Below are 14,691 nucleotides of genomic sequence, written 5' to 3'. Positions count from 1 at the left end.
TGCATTGAGATTTAGTTCTTACACTGGCTGCTTCTAAGTGCACTACTATGATCTCATAAATGATAACCACAACATCTACAACTGAGATCAGATTTGAATAGTGATTAGTATACAGCAGAGGTCATTGAAGTTCTTAGTTCATTGAAGATTTTTTAAATTAAATTCTAAATATGACAGCAAATACCAACAATTTCTACAAAAATGAAACAGAGATATTTATACTCCTTTTCTTTTTGTATGTGTTTTTGGTGAAAAGCAATTGTTCTGTTACCACCTCTAGTCACAATAACTATATCCATGACTGTCCATGACAACATACTTCTGGAGTCACAAAATTTTATTTGTCTGGAAAGAACTCTTCAACAGCAATTCTTTGATGAATTTTTTGTTTTGTTTTTGTTTTTGCTTTCTGTTTAAGAAAGATCTTTTCAACCTGTAATACAGAGAAACTGTAACATTGCAGGACAGAAATTCTACACCAGTAAGTTTAGTGAACGGGCTGCTAACGGTTTCTGATCAGCTATTCTAAGTTTATAGTATGAAAACAAAAAAAGTTTTGAGGTAAAGACATAAAAATGTGACTTAGAACATCCATATCTAATCCTGGAAAGTTAATCACACTGTCAATATGCAAATGAAAGTGCTGTAAATCATAGAAGTACACATATATGTATGTTTTAGTAGTGGGACAATAAGAATATGTAGGAAAATAATAAAATTTATGCTTTCTCTTGGGGGAACTCAAAATCGTTCTTGGTTTTAATATTATTCACAAGACACCTAATCATTTGCCTGTGTTGATGCAAGTTTTCAAAGAATGAGTTTGTCTGAATTCTGAATGCTCCTAAAATTGAAAAATGCTTAAACTGTATTTCAGCAAACCCACTGCTCTACTTCTGCTTCTACTTATAGACTTTGTACCTGCAAAAACACAGCCATTTCTGGTTCTTCCATGAACTGGATTCCTGATTCCACCAGCTTTGACACGGCTTCCAAATGATCCGCATACTTCTTCATCAAGGAGCGGACATGTTCCAGTTTCTCCTCTTGGGTTCTAGTGATTATTTGTGTCATCTCATTTTTTCTTTCTTCCAGTACGGAATAGAGATAATCAAATTTTTCACACAGCTGTTCTTTCTGTCGTCTGCAGCATTCCTGTGAATCATTTGGTTTATGTTAAACATGTTATGTTCTTAAAAGAGTTTCTATTTTTACAGTTACTTGGAAGCATTTTCATCAAAGAAATTCCTCTTTCTGAGCAGTGCAAAGGATTCTGAATGACCCCAGAGACTTTTATAATTTTCAAAGTTCAAGCTATTGGAACAAAAGTTTTAAAACTGTTCTCAAACTCTGGATTTCAAACCACTGAAAGCCCCCAAACAGGTTATTGTATAACTTGTCAGCCTTCTAAAAAAACTGTAAAAGGTATTTATGATGTCTGTAGTGATACTTCAAAGCCTGCAGAAAAAGTAAAAAACATCACCATAGTAGCAGCTGCGTTCATTTGCACGAACAGAACGTTTTTGAAAGGAGAGAGCATCTCAAAGCAGTTCTGGAGAATTTTCTTTTTCTACCTGGAACTTTCTTGCTTAGGCTTGATTTTTACATAAGCCCTTTTAGACTCTGTTTTGACAGCAGGTGTCCATTATATTCCATTTACTGTGCACTGAATGAGGTAGAGGTACCACGAAGAAAATGGTGTGCGACAAAAGCACAAAGACAAGGAGGAGGAGCCAGGTCCCAACCCTACCTTCAAGCATTGATTTTCACATCATTTTCCAAGACACTTTTACTGTCCTTCCACCCAGACAACACAGCGTATTTCACCAAGTAAGGAAGGTGGGTTTGATGACTGCTTCATTGTACACTCTCTAAGAAGAACACACTGCACTTGCAAGGGAGGATTTACGGGGAGGAAAGTGGAGACAGGTTATCAGTAATGTCTGAGGCCTACCAAGAAGAAGCACTTGACTCATCTCAGTGCCCTGGGGCATGTAGATGGGCATATCCTTATTGTGGTTATATCTGGTTGTGGATGGGGGTGGTTATTTTAATCTCTTTCTTGGGAACTGAGGCTGAATCAATTCCTCTTCTTCATCCCTCGAGGCATAAAGCTGAGATCCTGGCAGCACAGAGTTATTAACAACCCCACAGTACTTTTGGAACTGGTATTATTCACAGTATTTGACCACTTTTTTTCTTGAGTTTCAGCCAGAGCTCTTTCCTAAGAGCTGGAGGCGGTCTGCTCTGTATTGTTCAAAGGAGAAGGCCTTTCAAAGATGGATATATGGCCAAATATCACAGCCTGGGTTGCACGATGAGGAGCACATACAGATCTTGTATTGGCTCAAGTATCCACCTCTGCTTCCCAATGAGGAAGAGTAGGCAAAACAGGAACTCCTAATTTAAAACTTGTGGGTTCAGTCATGACCTGTCCTCCTGGCGGTCCTTGGCATTTTCCAGAAATTCCTCTCATGAGTGAATTATAGGGTGGGGATAAGGAACTTTTGAACCAAGTGAGACATGATTTCTGGGTGTCGTTCTATTGTTCAGACCTCAGATAACCTTCCTCTCCTCTTTCAATCCTTTCCTCACTTTCTCCCTCTGTATCCTGCACTTCCTCTTGCTGCACACTCCGTTTTAGTCTACAATGACCTCCTCTGAAATGTCACTCAGATCACTTTTTAAACAGACTTAATTTCAGGACAGGTGTGTGCTATTTGCAACATTTGATATAGGACAAGTATTAGGGGAAGAAGAGAGACAGAGTGATATCAGGGTGCCCTGAGAAGTCCTTCCCAATCTCTAACTTCTAATACATAATATTTCCTGCCAGCAGATATTACAGAGTTGTGAACTTCAAGTGGGAGAGAACAAAGCTGGTTCCTAACTGCAAATGCTGAAATATTTCTGAGTACTATCTTTTCTGTATAAAATGTACCCTTACTAAGCCTCTGTGTGATAGAATTATCCTAATCAGATTCTGAGTAATAAAAAAGGTTAATAAATACATGACTTTCCATTCTAAAAAAAAATCTTAGCTTTTTTTTTTTTTTTTTTAAGCACAACTACAAGAGAAAGAAAGAACATGAGTTTCACTGCTTGTTCTGAAGTATCTGTGTTACTTGTCTATGCTATTAGCATTTGAAAAAGACACTGTATTTTTTCCTTCATTATCTGACTCTTGTTTTTACAGAACTAAACTTTTTCAATATTTACTATTTTATGTTCTTCTGCTTTATCTTGTTTGTTTTCAGTATAATATGTGGACTTGGTAAATCTTTCAAACAGCTAAAAAGCTATATTAGTATTAATCAGGTGTTTTTGTTTGTTTGTTTCTTCTCTTTTTTAGTCTTGGATAGGAGCTATAGCTAAATATAGAACTGTAGGCTATTGCATACTCCAGCTAAAAGAAAAATGATCATGTATTTTCTGCTGGAGCAGACACTTATTGTTCTCCTCAAAGCATTAAGTAAAGAGAGAAGAGACAATCCTGGATTATGAGCATTACTTCCACGTGTGCACATTTCTCAGCTCCAGATGTAGCTTTTCATCTTCAAGGACAAACTGATGTCAATTCAGACAAAGCTGTTGTATGGTAGGAAATGTGATTTGCTTGAAACGTAACATGGAAGTGCCAAGGTAAGCTCTAAGATCTATTTTCTGCAATCTCTGACTTTAAAGGTGAAAAGCCTGTTAAAACATCTGAAGGTAAAATGGCTGCACTTTCTCTGGGCTTTGAGTTTAAAGGTTAGGCTTTAAACTGAGTGGATGACTCTGAGGAAGCTAGTTTCAGAAGCTGTTGTATTTTTTAAGTATTTTTAGCACAGTGTTTTCTCCATACTTCAGATGATGTTTGAAGTTTTGTTTCTATATCAGCTAGTTCAACTTAAATGAGCATAAGCTCTTACTTTTGTATCATTTAAATTTCTGCAGTTAACCTACTTGAAAGGCTTGTTTCTGTCTGCAAAGTCCTGATAGCAGCCAATTTCATCCTTGCAATATGAAGGCTTCCTGACTACAAAGTTCTGACTCTGCTGCTAACACTCTCTCATTTATTTGGGCTAATGGTTTTATGTTCTTTGAACCAAACTTGGACATTTTCTGCTCTTTCTTGCTCTGAGGAAATAGGAACCTTCATTAATTGTGTACATAGATAGTGGAATCAATTTTTGCTCCCATTTAGAATCTATACATCTTGGATTATATTCTTTTTCACTGCAGTTTCCCTTTTCTGCTCCAGCTCTGAAGGGTCAATAGAATTCTAATTGGGCTGAAAGGGATGCGACTTCTTCACTAGATGCTTCATCAAACTCTGATCATAAAATCAATTCATATGAGCTGCTTTCAGCCTATTACTCTGTGATGCTCAAATTGGTCAGAGCTGAAATTTATATTTGCTTTGTTGGTGCAAACCTCTTGGAGGAAATGAAAGCCACTTCTGCTACTGAATGACACAAAACCAATTCCAGCTTTGTCAGAGAAAGACCTTTACCAGAAAACCCAAACTCACAGTAACAACCCAAACTTGATCCACACATGAGCAACACAACAGGATTCCTTAAAGGACAACATGAGTATATTAAAAAACTACTGCACAGGAGGCAAAGTAAACAAAAAGTTAATTGACATACTTGGGAGCTAAGCTGAGGCTACCCTGTGTCTGAGACTGAGGTTCTCCTCAGAATCAGTCAGGACTAATACTGGTCTTCTACAGCTCTAGCACTTGAGCTGAGATGTTAAATGAACTAAGAGTTGATGGCATTTCTGCTTTTATCTTCAGTTACAACCTATGCAACTAAGAACGCTGAACAAGACGTGTTGACGTGGATTATTTTACTCTTTGTCATCAGTCAAAGTGGTCAGTAGTCAGTGGTCAGTGCCAGAGGCAGGGTACTGAGCAGGACATATCCTTTGGATGAGGTACTACAGCTAGTCCTACAAAAACACACAGATTTGGCAGAACAATGTGGGAATCCATTTGGGTAAGGTGAGATGTAGTGTAGAATGATCATTACCACCAAAAGTTTAAAAGATGCAACTCCACTCTGACATAACTGCACGTGAAAGCGTGCTACTTACCTCAACTGTCTTGCAGGTCTCCTCCAGCTGTGTGACTATCCCTTGCACTCTGTCATTGCTCCCCACCAGCACTGCGATGCCGTCACTCAGCTCGGACTGGTCAGGAAAGGGAGAGGACGTGAGAGGGTGTTAGACACTTGGGGGGCACTGGCAGCCAGCCACCCACCGTCCCACCTCAGAGTGGCCCATCTAACAGTGGGAAACAGGGGGATGAATAAGCCATACCAGGGTATTAGCTGCTCTTTTCACCAGAACCATGGAAGATTGAAGCATTACCTGCTCACAAGTTGCCTGCTAGTATTTTGACATTTGTTTCCTCTCCCAAAACACTAAAAAGGGGGAGAAAAGGGTGGAGACAGAGTCATTGGCACACTGGAAACAGGTGAACACTCTCTCAGGGACCAGACCAGTGGGAACATGGAGGGCCCTTCTGTGTGATAGAAGGGAAAAACATACAGGGAGGAAGGAGCTGGAGATGTTGAGGCAGGGACCTCTACATGGAGGAAAAATGAAACACCCTGACATGAATGGGAGATGTCCTTAGAAGAGGAAAGTCAGAGAAGATACTCCACAGGGAACTTGGTGAGGGTGCAGAGGAGGGCAAGGAGCCCTTAGCATACTGATGGAGTGATCTGTCCACAGAGACATCCGTGTCTGTGGCCTCTACAGCTTTGTAGAGGATCCTTTGAAGCTTGCATCCCACAGGCTATGGGTTAGACATCCATTCTTGGGCATGAAAGCCCCTTTCCACAGGCACGCTGGGGAGGAAACCACTGCTTGCACGTCTACATGAAAAGGGAGTGATTGAGGGCATGGATTTAGTCCAAGAAACTTCTCCCCATTCTCTCTCCTTTTTTGACCAAAAAGGATGCTTCTAACTACTTTTCTAAACTGACTTCTCATTTGTAGTTTTCACACACAAGCATCTGTGTGACAAAGTTGGAGGCTGTGATTGCAAACTTGTCCTGTCTGATTGCTAGGCCCACCGGGGCCCTCCAGAAAAATGAGCTGTTTATCTCATGAGGATAACCCAGTGAGTCAGGTTTTAAATTAATACTGTATTAAAAATAAACAAGTCTTTTACTGGTGACAGCAAGGGCAGAGGATGTTAGGTACATCCTGTGCTGCCAACTATTGAATATTCCTGCATTTACTTGCAGGAGGTTTTTCACTTAAAATTTCTTAAAAATGGGATGCTTAAAGGCAAAAGTGCCTGATAGATAACTTTTTGATTTGTAATGGCCTGTTCTCTTTTTATCATGTTCTGTTCTGTAAATCCTGCTTATTTTTGTGATCTAAGAGCACTGAAAAAATAGATTAGGAACCTCAAAAGGGAGATCCTCACCTTCACATCAAATCTTGGTCTAAAGTGTTTACTTATTATCCTAACAAAAACTGAGACACTGTAATATCTTTCTGTGTGATTTCTCATAAATTTATATCTCTGTGTTCCAAAACAGTTTCAACAGATTTGTGTGAGCCCTTCATTCCCATACAGGAATGGAGAATGTACTCCAAGACCCCTTTGGAAACTCACAGGAAGCTCATGGGAATACTTTCCTGTTAATGGTCCTTCCAGTTGCTGGGAGGACTATGAGATACAAAAAAATATTTACCTTCTGTCTCTGGTAAACGTTTGTGAGAGGAGCAACCTGACAGTCTTTGTGGGCACCAAAGACTTTGCACAAGGAGCATGTGGGCATTTCACAGTTCAAACAGTAGATATTAATTCTCTCATCTTCATGCTCTTCACACATTGGCTGGTCACATTTCCTTTCAGGCCTGCAAAAGAAAATAAGTTTAAAATAATCTTGGTCTCATAAATTTCTGATGACAGTACTCAGAGTATCAACATGAAACGGTACAATCATATGGCAGTGTCCGAGGTTGAGCTGAATACTCACTGTAGATTTAAACCTGTCACACAGGCTGACTAAATAGACAGAAGTACCATTAAATATTCTGACACGAAAGGATGTGATGAGAATATAGAAACATGATTTCATTCTGTGATTCCAACTGGGAGTGTGACTGAACCCTCACTCATGTTTAAAAATGTAAATAACCTCACCAAGATTGGTCTGAGACTACCTGTGTACTGTAATTAGCATGTTGTCCATCATCGGCCTGAAATAGGAGACATATGCAATTCCTTTAGGGTTCATCACGCAAAATGTTGGGTGATTGGCCTTGATGCAGAATAGCTTCTATGCAACTTTGAAGTAAGAGTTGTAGGTATCAATGGGCCTTCATGCCTCTAACTCTGTGATCTCTGCTGACGTGCCAAGGTCCAGGTCTGGCCCGTTGATATCAAACTGGACCAAGTCCTTGTGGCCTTTACACCATGCCAGCAAACAAATTAAGGTCTCACACAAACTAATTTTAGCTGGGTGGCTCATGTCTAGCTGGTTGGACTTGGTGACCCTGAAGGTCTTTTCCAACCCAGATGATTCTGTGACTCTATAGCTTGTACAGTGTCAAGCTTTTAAAGAACAGCTCATTTGATTGTGCCAGCCACCAAGGGTATGGCTACACAAGAAGTGTGTAACCTCACCTGTGCTAAGCAAGGATCTATCATTAGCCTCACTAGCCCAGTCCTGATTTATTTTCACCAAAATGATTCACACATTAGTCAACCCCTGCCATCTGAGGAATCAATTTAGTTGTAAATTCCTTTAATGAGCCATCTAACTGACACGCCCAGTGTAGGTGAAAGCTCTGGTCCTGTCTGTATGGGCAGGATGATGATTTTCTGAGCCTGTCCTCCACGCTTAGCACCCTAAGAACATCTGTGAGAAGCACATGAGTGTGTGACATGGCACTAGAGCATAGGGTTAGTGGAGTGTGCCTGGGGGTTTCAGCCTCCAAAGGCTGCCACTGCTACTGTGGTGTGTGAAATCTTTCCGGTATAATTCATTATACCTTTATGCTACCTTCTGGAGGGAGAACTATGACTTACCTGTAGCAAGTGAAACAACAACAACATAGAAATATGTTGTCGTCATTGGATAGAAAATATTTCCCCAAACTATAGAATTTAATGGCATTAAATGGAAACTTTTTTTTTTTTTTTAAACCATTCTACAGAGCTCCATAGCAAGGAGGCAATGAGTCATTCATTCTATCACAATTGTAAAACATTCTGTAAAGATCATTATTCTATATTGTACTACAGTAGAACTTTCCATACAGTTTGGCAGAGTGGAAATTTTTTAATGACAAAGTACGGGTTTTCTCTTCTGACCTTAAAAAAGAGGAATGGAATGTGATCAATTAAATGCATGTAAAAAAGATTGAGCAACAAAGAAAATGTTTCATGCCTTTGTTTTTTATTTTTAAAGGCACTAGAATTAAAAGTGTTTATAAGGAAACCTGTGATCTTCAATATAGCATGCTTTACAAAAATAAAACCAGAAGAACATTTCTGGAGGAAGCCTGTATTATTTGGGTCAGATCTCCAGCATACATTTACACAAGGCCCTCGATGTGTCAAACTGAGCACCATTTCAAGGCCAGCCAAAAGAGGTGTGTCCCCACTGTGAAGGATGCTTTACGTTGTTTGCAGCTGACTGCTAACAGCCCCTGCTATGTTATGGTGCACCAGTGGGTGGGCCCACCTGCCGGGGCAGTAACAGACAATGAATATCAAAGTGATTAATTAAGCCTGAAATAGCTGCTCTTCCTGCAAATATTTACAAGACCAGAAACTACGAGAATGTTATTTGACACTGGAGCTGTGCCACTAGCATGAAAGACACACAGCACAGGGCAAAAAGGCGATGGTGTCGAGCAAGTTCAGCCAGAAGTAGCCAACCTTCAAAGGTGCCGCAAGGAGCTGGAGGAAACCTGGCAGAACTCCCTGAACTAGCGGGGCCCTGAAGACAGTGACAGAAGATCAGAAGTAAACAGATTTATGGTCTCCTTCCTAGGCTTTGCTAAAGGAGAGATATTTTGCAGAACATTCCCTGACTTCAGAGGAGATCCTCTAGGTTTACATTGGGGTAGCAAAGGCTGAAACACAGCTCCTACATGTAAAACAGTGGCTGCTCCTAAGTGGAAGATTAGAAAGTAGCCAGTAGGACAACAACAACATGGCTTTACTAGGAAAAAAGATTCATCACAGATGTGGTTGTGACCAAAGGATGGGCAGGCAGCTGAAATACCCTAATAGTGATTCTGTGGTTCTTTGTCTCTGCTCTTTGAGATACTCAGCCTGCGTTTGACTGCTACAGGCTTATTATTTTCCATTAAAATTGGACATGGACCTTAATGTGCAGAGTGTTGTGCATGCTTTATGGAGAGGAGGCCTCCCGGCACTGGCGAGGCCACATCTGGAGTGCTGTGCCAAGCGCTGGGATCCCCGGTACAAGAGAGTCCAACAAAGGGTCATGAAGACAACCAAGGGACTGCAGCATCTCTCCTGTGAGGAAGGGCTGAGAGAGAGAACAAGGCATAGAGAATGGAGCCAGGCTCTGCTCAGTGGTGACCAGGGACAGGACAAGAGGCAGTGGGCACAAACCAGAACAGAGGAAATTCCACAGAAAACCCTTTTTTACTGTGGGGGTAATCAAATACAGGGAAAGGTTTCTTAGAGAGGTTGTGGTGTCTCTGTCCTTGGAGACCTTCAAAAGTCGTCTGGACATGGTCCTGGGCAACTTGCTCAGGGTGGCCCTGCTTGAGCAGGGCTTTGGACCAGATGGCCTCCAGAGGCCCCTTCCAGCCTCAATCATTCCACGATTCTGTAATTCAGTGAAGAATTTCAAAGCTGCTGGGTTCATGAAGGAACACATTTTATTTAAGGACATAGGAGGACCTTAGCAAAATTGATATTAATATATTGATATGTAGAAGTGGATTTATGTAGTTTTATATCAAATGAAGCTTAGGATCTCATATTCCCATTGTTCTCTCACAAAAGAGTAAATTTGTCTAAGCTTGACAGGGAACTGCCTACCTTGTATACACCACACTATTATGTGTATTAACATATTGTGCCAGGTCTGACCTAAATGGCACAGATTTTTAACAATTCCACTCCTGTTGCTTACATCCTCTAATGTCCTTGGTTACGTGGGTAAAAGAGTTGCAGGAATGGGTTCTATGACACAAAACAGAGGGGTGAATTGTTTAATTAGAAGTCATGTTGTACACAGTATTTATACAAATACAAAAAGATCTCCATTGAAATCCTGAATCCAACTTTGATAGTGGTTTTACTGAGGAAACCTTTAACTGTATTTGAGCACCCTCGCAGTAAAAAAGGGTTTTATGTGTTTTCTGTGGAATTTCCTGTGTTCCAGTTTGTGCCCATTGCCTCTTGTCCTTTCCCTGGGCACCACTGAGCAGAGCCTGGCTCTGTTCACTTTGCACCCTCCCTTCAGGTACCCATAGACATTGATGAGATCCTCCCTGAGCCTTCTCTTCTCCAGGCTGAACAGTCCCAGCTCTCTCAGCCTTTCCTCACAGGAGAGATGCTACAGTCCCTTAGTCATCTTCTTGGCCCTTTGCTGGACTTATTCCAGTATCTCTCTTGAACTGGAAAACACTTGTCCCATCATCTGAGTCATTAATGAAGATAGTAAACTGCATTGTGCCCCAGTATCAACCTCTACCTACACCACTAATGACTGGCCACCACCTGACTTTGTGCTGCTCATCATAACCAGTTGAGTCTGGCAGTTCAGCCAGTTTTCAGTCCACCTCTCTGTCTGCCATCCCCTCTCAACATTACTTCATCAGTTTGTCAATGAGGATATTATGAGAGGCAGAGCTGACAGTCTAGTTAAACAACATCCACTGTTCTCCTTTTGTTCACCAAGTTAGTCATCTCGTAAAAGGCCATCAGGTAGGTCAAGCACCATTTCCCCTTCACGCTGACTACTTCCAATCACCACCTTGTTTTTTATGTTTGGATATGAGTTCTAGGAGAGCTTGCTCCAATACTTTTCCAGGGATTGGTATGAGGCTGACCAGCCTGTAGTTGTCACAGTGTGACATCTGCTTTCCTACAGTCTGTAGGAACCTATAACTATTACCATGACTTTTCAAAGATTATCGAGAGTGGTTTTGCAATGACATTGGCCAGCTTGCACACCACTCATGTGTGCATCCCATCAGGATGTCAAATGTAAAAAAATGTTTCCCAACCTCATTCTCCCCAACTGAAGGTAAGTCTTTGCTGTAGACTCTCCCACTGGTCTCAGGGACCTGGGATTCCTGAAGGCCAATCTTACCATTAAGGACAGAGATGGAGAAGGCATTGAGTACCTTGGCCTCTCCTGTGTCCTATTTAGCACTGGACCCACATTTTTCCCAGCCTTCCTCTTGCTGCTGATGTACTTGTAGAAGCTCTTCTTACCCTTCACATCTCTCACTACATTAAGCACCAAGTGGGTTTTGGCTTTCCTAACTCCATCTCTACAAGCTTGGAAAATATCTCAAAATATTCCTGGGTCATCCACCTGTCTTTATTTTTTTATTATTTTTTATTTTTTTAGTTTTATCAGGAGCTCTTTGTTAATCCATGCAGGTCTCCTGCCACCATTGCTTGAGTGCTTGCACATGGCAATGGACCACTGGAGGCTGGATGAAGATTGAAGGAGACTGTCCTTGAAAATCAACCACAGTGATGGACTCCCCCAAAAGAAGTAAACAGTCCATAAATACTCAAGGCAGAAGTGGGGCTTGAAAAATTAGAAGACAAAAAAAAAAAAAGGACTTTGGGATTCCTGCAGTTCCATACATACATACCACCATTGTGAATGCCCAACCCAAGAAAACCTTTGGCACAGGTAAGGCGCATGGGGCCTTGGAGAAGGAGACTTCCTTCTCCATGGGGACTTGGAGAATATCCAGGTGATCCCTCTCCTCATTTCTCGTGCTGTGCAGTCTGTGGGGCTCCTCTTGCAGCACTGGTTTGTGACACAGACCCCTACCAGGGCCCACCACTCTGGTCTCCCTGGTCCAGCCATCTGAGAGCCCAGGCATCCCCGCAGCCCATCCTGGAGAGCCACAACCTCCCTTGGGAGCTCAGGATGTGACCACTGAGGTGTCAGGTTGTGGCAGTGCCACCCTGCCACCACAGTCTCAGAGCCCGTGCACACTGCTCTCAGCATGGTGCCTGGTCCCTGCTGCACGTGCTGCTCCATCCACGCACAGGGCTGCAGGGCCAGCCCTCACCTAGTAGGTGTAAGGGAGAAGGGGCACTCGACCCTCGCTGAGCAGGATTCAGCTGGAACAAAGCCCAGAAGCACCCTTTGATCAGGAATAGCTGGCTGAGCTCGTTAGAGGCTGCCAGAGCGTGTGAGAAGTCCCAGCTTCCTGCAGCTACCCTTTTCTGGCAGCAGCAGGCCCCCTGATGCTCCTCAGAAAGTTTGGGTAATCAGTGGCCCACAGACTTTCAAACATCGGTGTAATATTTTAGTCAACTCTATTTCCACCCAGTTCGGCACTTTGCCCTCCTTTAAAGCTTTGCAGGAGCCACATCCTGCTTGAATATTTTTTTTCCTTGTGTTGCTAATAGGTTCTAAATTGGGCAACGGGCTCCGCTGTCATCGGCTGGAGTTTGATGAGCAATGTGATAGAAGATAAAAAAATGATGTGATTGTTATTAATAAGAAGGGCTGCATGTGAAGGCTTGGGCAGAGCTTCCCAACCCCATGGCAGCTTCTGCCCCAGCTTTTATTTTTGAAAGAACAATGCCTTGATTCAAATAGAAACTCAAATTAGAAAAGCATATTTCTGAAATAAATTATTTTTTTCTAAGCAGGAAACAAAGCTTGCTCCTTATCTGGATTTCCCTCACTCTCCTCAGCTCATGAAAAAAGCATCTGGGGGCTGGCATCAATCTGGCATTCATTTACGGTGAATTATACCCACGGGAAGACCTGGGTTCCCCTCAGGAAGTCACAGGAGCTACTGTCTTGAAGGACTGTCTTGGGAACACTCAAGGATGCAAAGATGACATCTCACCCGTCCTATGTACCTATGCCAAACCCAGCCCTCTGTTTGAAGGAGACTGGTACAAAAGGAAGGAGGGGAGACTTGATTTTCCTTGACTTTCTTGTTTCAGCAGGACAGCACAGGGTAAGGCAGTGGCAAATCTTGCTCACACACCATGGGAGCCCAAGGAACGTTAGGCAGAGGGAGATAAGCAGCTGAAGCCTACAAAGTGCCAAATAGTTTAGATAATGCTGTTATGCACTGCCGCTGCTACGTAACCCTGATAATTATTTTAAATCTAAGGACATGCATGAAGGTTAAATAAACACCTGAACAGATTAAACAAACGAACATTTTGGATAGATAGCTAAGCAAATATATGTTCATATTTAGATTATTTCTATTCTCCCTTTTTATTCTCCATGTCGCATTGTACTTTACTAGAATTAAAAAAAATATATATATCTACTAAATCTCTTATGTTTCTGTTTAACTGAATTTTGTTCAATTTGCCCATGAACTACATGACAAAAAGCAGCTGCATTTCCATATTTTTAAAGTTAAATACAACTCTGAGTAGAAAAAAATAAAGAAAAAAAAAAAAGACATGAGGCCACACATGTCCAGCTAATTTGGTTGAGAGCAAAGTCTACCATCGTAGCTCTGCTGATTCATTTCCTCCGAGACTTTCTTGACTCAAATAATATTTGGATATCAATGACACACACGAGGGTAGCTGACCTTCCCTGGGCTTGGAGTGCTAAGGGCAGCAGAAAGGACAATTTTAAGCCAACTTCGTGCTCTCCAGCGTTTTGGAGCTCGAAGCTATGCCCAGCTACAACAGTCCCTGAAGGAATTCAAACAGCCAAGAATAGCCAAAGCCACTGCTGGGATCCAAAATGTCCTGTCTGCTGGTAACTGACCTCCTCTGCTGGAGGAGGGTAGAAGTGTCCTGAGCTGTGCTCCAGTGGTTGTGTCCACCTGCTCCACCAGTATCGTCTCTGTTATCTGTGCAAAGCCCAGACTCTTGTGGGAGCAGGATGGGATGACTATCAGGGAGTGTGGCTAGGATTACACCTTCCTTCATGTGTACAAAACGCCTTGCCATACAAAACCGGCCTTATGGATGCATGCTGGTGACAACAGGCTGTGTCTCTGGATCAGAGCTGCTTAGTTGATGGCCTGGGACCAGGCTTAGCTTCCCTCTTACTACGTTCCCCAGGGTGGTAGCATATGTCCGACCCATCCCAGAGCAAGAGAGAGAGAAGAATGCAATATTGTTCTACTGCTGGATCTGTTACACACCCATTACAGGCAATTAACATGAGGAGCAATCTTACTTTTTAGGATTAACCCATTCCTCTGCACTGGGATCCTGATTCTTGGACACAACCACATAGCACTCATATATATTGTTTGTTTTTTCCTTCACTTTTTCAGAATCCTGAATAAGGCTTGATTTCATCCCAAGTGTTCACATTCCAAGCTGACAGGAGTGGAGATTTTTTACTGAGTTTTGATTTGATCTTATGATGCAGGGCATCCTCTCTGTGCAATTGACCTATCTCCTTGTTTGTTCTGTCTGTCCCTCAGGATTTTCTAACAAGATTTGAAATTCCTTTCCTTTCTTTAGCATGAGAACATACAGGATAAAGAGAAAGATGTTCT

At 42.0% G+C, this 14,691-nt stretch overlaps 1 protein-coding gene across 2 annotated transcripts in view; it reads right to left on the bottom strand.

Annotated features, from left to right (window-relative positions):
- The window catches only part of TRIM55 (tripartite motif containing 55), a 40,980-nt gene that overhangs the window by 24,742 nt on the left and 1,547 nt on the right, over window positions 1–14,691 (bottom strand). For both annotated transcript variants that reach the window (XM_084282274.1, XM_084282275.1), the window contains exons 3-5: window positions 6,699–6,864; window positions 5,083–5,178; window positions 922–1,155 (exon numbers count right to left, since the gene is read on the bottom strand). In XM_084282274.1, coding sequence (XP_084138400.1) covers window positions 922–1,155; window positions 5,083–5,178; window positions 6,699–6,864 — 496 coding nt within the window. The remainder of the gene's footprint in view (window positions 1–921; window positions 1,156–5,082; window positions 5,179–6,698; window positions 6,865–14,691) is intronic.

Source organism: Netta rufina, assembly GCF_964035555.1.
Source record: "Netta rufina genome assembly, chromosome: 2".
In the NCBI taxonomy this organism is placed as follows: Eukaryota; Metazoa; Chordata; class Aves; order Anseriformes; family Anatidae; genus Netta; species Netta rufina.
Note: the sequence above shows the minus strand (reverse complement) of the source record. Positions and strands in the feature narration are given on the sequence as shown.